The following is a 6844-nucleotide window of genomic DNA, read 5'->3' as shown; positions in this document are numbered from 1 at the left end:
GCCCTGGTTACACCCCCAGCCCCATTGCGTCCCCAGCCCCAGTTGCACATTCAGCCCCATTGCACTCCCAGTCCCGTTGCATCCCCAGCCCCGGCTGCATCAGAACCCCAGTTGTGTCACCAACCCTATTTGCATCTCCAGCCCCGATAGCATTGCTGCCCTGCTTGCGTCGCCAGGGCCAGGTGCATTGCCATCCCCAGCTGTGTCACTGACCCTGGTTGCATCACCAGTTGCAGCTGCATTTCCAGTCCCAGTTGCATCACCAAACCCAGTTGCATTGCCATCCTGGTTGCTTTGCCAGCTGCAGTTGCATCGCCAAGGCAGTTGCATCACCAAGTTGGCTGTATCGCCAGCTCCGATCGCATCACCAACCCCAGTTGCCTCACCAGCCCCCATTGCATTGTTATCCCAGTCGCGTTTCCAGACCTGGTCACATCACCAGCCCTGGTCGTGTCACCAGCCCGTCTCATCGTCACCCCGATCACATTGCCAGCCCCAGCCATGTCACCAAGCCCAGTTGCATCGCCAACCCTGATTGCATTGCCGAGCATGTGGCTTTTCCCAAAGCCCTGGCTTCTGGGTGCAGTGACTACCTCCATTTTTGGTTCTGGCTGGCTTTACTAACCCACTGTGCAAGGATGAGGCAGGCTCAGCACTCAGAAGCAAAGTGTGTTTATTATTTTGTAAATCTGCGGATTTTGAGTCGGTCTGGCCCGGGGAGCCTAGCTCGCTGCCTGCACGCTGGCAGAGGTGCTCCTGCAAGCCATCCCTGCCATGCCACCCCTGTGCTAGCCCCTGCCCACCCTGGTAAGTCAGAGCCTGCACTCGTTACATGAGCTGCTCTGGCCCAGCTGAGCAGAGGCTATGGCACCGCGGGCTTCACAGCCCCTAAAGTGCCTAAACATGGCTTGCTAGCGAAGAGGCCTTGTGCGTATGCCATAATTTGCAAGTGTGATGTTAATGAGCTGGCAGTGCGGTTAATTATCCACCCACTAGTGGGAAGTGACAAGCCTCTGAAGTATAATTAATCACCATTCCCAAAAGAAAAAAACAATCGGTGTGGAAGTGGGTACCAGCCCATCCACCTGAGCTGCTGGTCTCGCTCCTTTGCCTTCCAAACTCAGCCCCGAGTCCTTTGCTCCCCTGCATGGCAGCTTGTGGTGGCCACCAGCAAGGAGGGAAGCGGGCCCTCATTCCTTTCAGTTCTTTTTGGGCTCCTTAAGGACCTTCTGTCCAGATAGGATCTTCCTCCCCTTCCCTGCCCCTGGGCTGGACCCCACCTGCCCTGGCTCCCCCTGCTCCTGTGGGCTCCCCAGCAGGATTTCGTTGATGGAGCTGAGCGTCAGGTTGCTGAAGACCATGTTAAGGTGGGCAACGCCTCGCAGCTCCTGGACATGCACCTTCTGCTTTTGCTGGTTGCGCCATCGCTTGCACAACTCCAAACTGCGTGTGCTGACGGTGTCATCCCCATCGCCATAAATCATGTCCACGGGGTCCTCGTAAGGGAAATGCTCGTTGTATATGTACGTCTCCACGGTGGGGTAGCCTGTGCCATAGAGGCAATACGTATCCACCCCAGGAGGGGGTAAGCCCTTCAGCAAGTCCTTCATGTCCTCCCACATGTACCAGCCATCCTCCAAGTTGACGTCGGTGAAGAAGCGTTGGTAGTCCCGGTAGGTGTAATTGTAGGAGGGCGTGGAGATGAAAACGTGGCTCTCGGGCCAGGCCAGGCTCGTTGGGAACATCCAGGGGCTGGTGGTGGTCATGCGCTGCTCTTCACGCAGCTTGATGTTGGACATGAGTGGGATGCCCTGATTGTCACCTGCAGGACACAGGGGGGCTCATCAGAAACAGCACCAAAATGTCCCCTCGCAACTGGTGCCCCTTGGGCAGCTGTGCTGGCATCAGCCCATCCAGCAGGGACTCACAGCTGGGGTATGGCTCCACCTTGGATCTTCCCCTGCTTACCCCTGCCCATGACCATGTGTCCTCTCCTCACCCCTCTGGCTGCAGATACCCAGAGCGACTTTCCAAACCCTTCTCTCCACCATAACTTCTCTAACTCCTAGGAGGGGCTGAGCGGAGACAAACACGGACCTGTGATGGCCCTGACCAACCCAGTCCTGGACTATCCTTGCAACCCTGGCACCTCCACGCCTGCATGCAGGGACAGGAGTGAGCTGAGCCCTATGAGGGTGCTGATAACGGGCGGCCAACCCGCATGCATCCTGCAAGCCTTGGCATTTTTGGTGTGTCTGGAGGCCTAAAACGGGGCAATGATCTCAGGTTACCTTGCAGCAACAGAGAAAAATATGAGGGCATGACTTAAGGGTGATGCAAGGGGCCAGATGTTAAAATCTTCAAGCACATGATTTTAACTCCATGCATTTTTGGAGGCTCAGCTTGTGACTTGTAGATATTCTGGGCTGTCGGCATTAGGCAAGTGATTGTGGCTTTCTGGGCTGCAAAGAGTCTAAAGAGGAACTGGGTGAAGGGAGATTAAAGCCTGAAGACAGCAAAGCTTTTGGGGGATGGGCTGTGAGATGTGGGGAGATCCAAGCAAGTGGTACAGGAGAGCGTGTGAGTGTCCCTTGGGTGGTCTCCATGTCTCCTGCTGCAGAAGGGCTGTATGGGTTGGAGTGAAGGTCCAGCAAGCTGCATGGATGGAGATGGTGCAGACCCCTGGGGAGGCAGTGAGAAGGGGGCGAGCATGCCCCAAACTCCTTCTCTGGCCCCAGGGTTTTTTCCCAGGATGGGTGTTTTGGCTTTCAAGGAGCACCCTAGCTCAGGAGTTGCCCCTGGGCATGGTGCAGGGCATGCTGCAGGCTGTCTGGTGAGGTGCGGAGGAAGGGGGATGGCCAAGCTGCAGGTGGACCCTTCTAACAGCAGTTTTCCATACACACAAACCCACAAGCCCCATGATGGAAACCAGAGCAAGCTCCAGGGCATGCCCCGAGTTGCTCTCCTGCTGGCGGGGCCGTGGCAGGAACCTCCGCGGTGCTTTCTGCACCATGGGCTGCAGCGGCATCAGCACCAGAGCACAAGTGCTGCTTCCACAGACCCCCTTGGCCGTCTGTCCCCCACCTCTTCCACCACCACATCCTTTCCCTGCCCACCCCACCCCCCTTCCATTTCTGAAAGGGGAAAAGAAAGCAAAGAGGTGGCTGCACGCAAGGAGTCACCCACCAGATGCCAGGACACGCAGGGGCTTGACGGCCCCTCCCCAGGGGGCACCCAGGGAGATGAAACCCCCAATGTACTGATCCTTCCAGGCTTGCGTCTGCTGTAGCAGGAAGTAGAGGATGTTCAGGTTGCCCATGCTGTGTGCGATGAGGAAGACGCGTCGCTGGTACTCATCGTGCATCTCCTCGATCAGTGCCTTCAGCTTCTGGAAGTACTCGGGCTGCTCCTCTGTGGACAAGAGGGTCACCAGCTCTTGGCCACCTCACTCACGGCCACAGGGCTCTGGGGGGCTGACCCTAGGAGCCCCTGACCAGAGAGAGGTGTGGGCACAGAGGCCACAAGTGCCACCATGCACTTACACGAGAGCACCACCAACAGCCAAGTGCCCACCACCGCGGGCAGCCAGCCCTGTCTGGGGGTTTCTCCACAGCAGCCGGCTCGGTGAGAGCCATCCTGCTTCCCTCCCTGCACACAGGTGGCCTGGCCACAAACCCCATACTTACGGGGCCCGACCCTCCAGTCATAGGGGGCTGCCCGAACTGTTTGGTCCCTCACGTAGCCGTTGTTCACCAGGTTTTGCACCAGGGTGTGAAGGTAACCTACGGGCAGAGAGAACAGGTCTGTGGTCCTCTCCCATCAATCTTTTTGCATCCTGGTCCTGGTCATGGCCATGATGTCCTCTGGTAATCCCTGTAGCTTGCTGGCTCAGCCAGAGGTAGTGGGTCTACGTGTCCCATGTGTGCTGGGGTCAAGGACGGGGCGGTCCCTGCCAGCACTCTCTAGCATGTCCCCAAGGCCAATGTCCCTCACGCCCAGGTGACCTGGGCTTTCTGCAGAACCAGTCCCTCCTGGAGACATGGAAACCCCTCTCCACTTGCAGGGAGCACGTGGGACGCCCAGACACCCCACCCCTCTCCTCCTCTCACCTGCCAGCTTGCTCTGATCCAGGTATTCCACGGAATAGGTCTTGCCAAAGCCAGGCACGCGGATGTGCACCCCCGGGGCATTGGACATTTTCCGAGAGGTTCGGTTGTACACCACCCTGCGGGAGCAGGACTGAAAGTAGCAGAAAGAACCATGTCCCCAAGGGATGGGGTGAGGATCACGGGCTGGCAGCTTGGACCTGGGTGGCTGTTTCTAAGTCTTGTGTGGATGGGGAGGGGGGCTGGTGCCAAGCCAGCACCCATGCAATTGCCCAGTGTGTCAGGGCAGGGGGCTCCGATGGAGCAGGCAGTGGTGCTCCCTTGTCCTGTGGCCCCGGGGAAGGGTGGCAGTATCTCCAGCAGGTGCTGAGGGGGGTCTGGCTGGCATGAGCACATGGCAGGGACACAGGAAAGGGATGGGCACTCGGAGCAGGAGCTGTGCTCCCAAATGGTCCCATGGTGCTCTCAAGGTTTCCCATGTGTGGTCGTGGCCAGGGCAGGAGGAGAGGGGAGGGAGATCCCTGGTGTAGGCCATTTTCCCAGGGAGCTCCCACGGTGGGGGCAAGCCGTACCTGGTGTTATCGATCCAGCAGTCAACTCCCACTGGCAGGAAGGTGTTGAGGTTGAGCCAGATGGTGAAATAGTCCTCCGTTTTGCGGTAGCACATCCAGTTCACCACGTCCGGCTTGTCCAGCTTTGCTTCCAGCTGGTTCCCGAGACAGCCGGGCACTGGTGGCACCACAGAGGGAGAGCAGAGCCAGCTACAGACCCCATCCCACCTGCTCTGCGGGGCTGCCCAGCCCAGCACTTCCCCTGAACCCCCAAGCGGGGCTCCCCTGGGGCTGCCTGGACCCCGGGGACACTTGGGGACCCACTGGAATGGCATCCCCAGAGAACAGTGTGCTCCATGCAGGAGGGAGGGTGCTCAGAGCTGAGATGCGGGGTGAGCATGGAAGCGGCACTAAAAACGCATGCTCAGGGACCCCCTGAGCTGCCTTTCCCACGGGGTGACACCCTGAGCTGCCATACTCGGCCCAAACCTGCCAATCCCTACCAGCACGAAACATCCCAGGTTATTGCCCCCTGCCTGGCTGGGTTTCCATTCCTCTCTCCTCGCTGCAGCCCAGGGGAAGGAGTCGGTGCTGCTCGGGGCTGCCCAGCCCTACCGCATCCCCTGGCAGCTTGGGGATGCACAAAGTCCCCAGGGATGTGAAAGTCATTCCGGTGCTGGCACCCCAGGACCACACACTGTTTTGCTGAACTTTAAAGCCTCCAGACAGGCTGAGCCAGCTCTCTGAAAGGGTTCAGTGCCGAGCAGAACCATACCCTGCAGGAATTCAGTGCAAATAGCGCGCATGGTGAACACAGTGCGGTTGTAAGCAAGTTTACGGTCTGACACACGCAGCCTGGGCTCCCTTGATGGAGGGTCACCATCACCCAGGCACCTGGTCTGTCTCTGGGATTCCTGGCAGGGATGGGACACCCATCCCTGTGCCACCCCGGTATGTGTGCCTGTGCCGTGGGCACATGCCGTGGAGAGTGTTCCCAGCTGAGTGCTGGCTCCTGGTGCCAGTGCTGACCCCGAGGGTGAGAAGAGGAGAAGGGGCTTCAGGGGACAGTGGCTGTGGGATGGGAGCACAAAATGGCAAATCCCATGGCCCCCGCGGGTCCTGGACTGGCCCCCAGTGCATGGCTGGGGACAGCATGGCCCTTCAGCACCGCTGCAGGCGCTGTCTGCTATGTGTCCCAGGTAAGGCGCTTCCCTCAAGGACACCATGGGCCGCTTTGCAGCCTGAAGTCCCTATTGGTGCCTGCCCTGTGCTGGTCTGGCGCCCGGACCTGGGCTGTGCTGTGGTGCTGGGACCCCATGAGCAGGGTGGGGTGGGAGCCATGGCCCCTGGTGGGGGGGCTGACGGATGCAGGCAAGGGGCACCTTTGACCTGAGAAGGATGTCCCCTATTTTCCCTGGTCCTCACCAGCCTCAGGTGCCCCTGCCCCCCAGGGTCCATGGGCGCAGGTGTTTTGGGAAGCCGCAGTGCTGTCCCTGTCACCCCATCCCACCCACCACAGCACCAGCTCCCGCAGCGTGGCAGGGCCACCTGGCTGCAGCCTCCAAAAGCCTCATCCCATGCAAGAGGTGAAGGGGATGCCACCACCGTGGCATCTCTCCAGGGATGCAAGGAGGGTCTAATCCTGCCTTCAGAGCACTTGGTTGGGGATCAGCCAGTGGACCCTGACATAGGAGAGCCTAGGCAGAGAGGACCAGCAAGAAGAGCAGTACCATGAGCTGCTCTTGATGGTTCCCGAGGGTGCACAGCCAGCACTCCTGCCCCCAGCACGCAGCCCTGAGCTCTGCCTCCCCTTCCAGAGGACATTAGGTAATTATTAAGGGAGCTCCTGTGGGGGCAGAGGGGTTATCAGCTGTCCCAAGGGCACTGGGGGTTTCCTGAACACCCGGCCCAGGGGGATGGGCTCTGTGCGGATGCTGAGCAGCACATGGGGCAGCCGGACCTGGCTGGGCGCGGGACGGGGGCTGAGGCTGGTACCGGGTGCCCAGGGAGATGCTCCGACTGTCAGAAGCCATCCTGAAGAAGAGGGACCTGGTGATGGCCACCCGGGTTTCCTGGCCACCAGCATGGTCAAGCAGAACCTGCCCCAGGGCACCGAGGCTCCAGACCCTGTCCCCTGCTCTCTGATGCCTCTGGGAAGGGAGTTTGTGAGGGTCAGCCCTTGGCATT

At 59.6% G+C, this 6844-nt stretch overlaps 1 protein-coding gene across 1 annotated transcript in view; it reads right to left on the bottom strand.

The window, feature by feature from the left end:
• Positions 1-1199: 1199 nt before the first annotated feature.
• Positions 1200-6844, bottom strand: part of LCAT (lecithin-cholesterol acyltransferase) — a 6541-nt gene continuing 896 nt past the window's right edge. Inside the window, exons 2-6 of the mRNA XM_009643277.2 lie at positions 4679-4835; positions 4110-4225; positions 3687-3782; positions 3187-3411; positions 1200-1822 (exon numbers count right to left, since the gene is read on the bottom strand). Of these exons, the coding sequence (XP_009641572.1) occupies positions 1200-1822; positions 3187-3411; positions 3687-3782; positions 4110-4225; positions 4679-4835 (1217 nt within the window). The remainder of the gene's footprint in view (positions 1823-3186; positions 3412-3686; positions 3783-4109; positions 4226-4678; positions 4836-6844) is intronic.

Source organism: Egretta garzetta, unplaced genomic scaffold, assembly GCF_000687185.1.
Source record: "Egretta garzetta isolate BGI_Z169 unplaced genomic scaffold, ASM68718v1 scaffold27, whole genome shotgun sequence".
Taxonomy (NCBI): domain Eukaryota; kingdom Metazoa; phylum Chordata; class Aves; order Pelecaniformes; family Ardeidae; genus Egretta; species Egretta garzetta.
The sequence above is the reverse complement of the archived record's forward strand: the minus strand, read 5'-3'. Positions and strand labels throughout refer to the sequence as shown.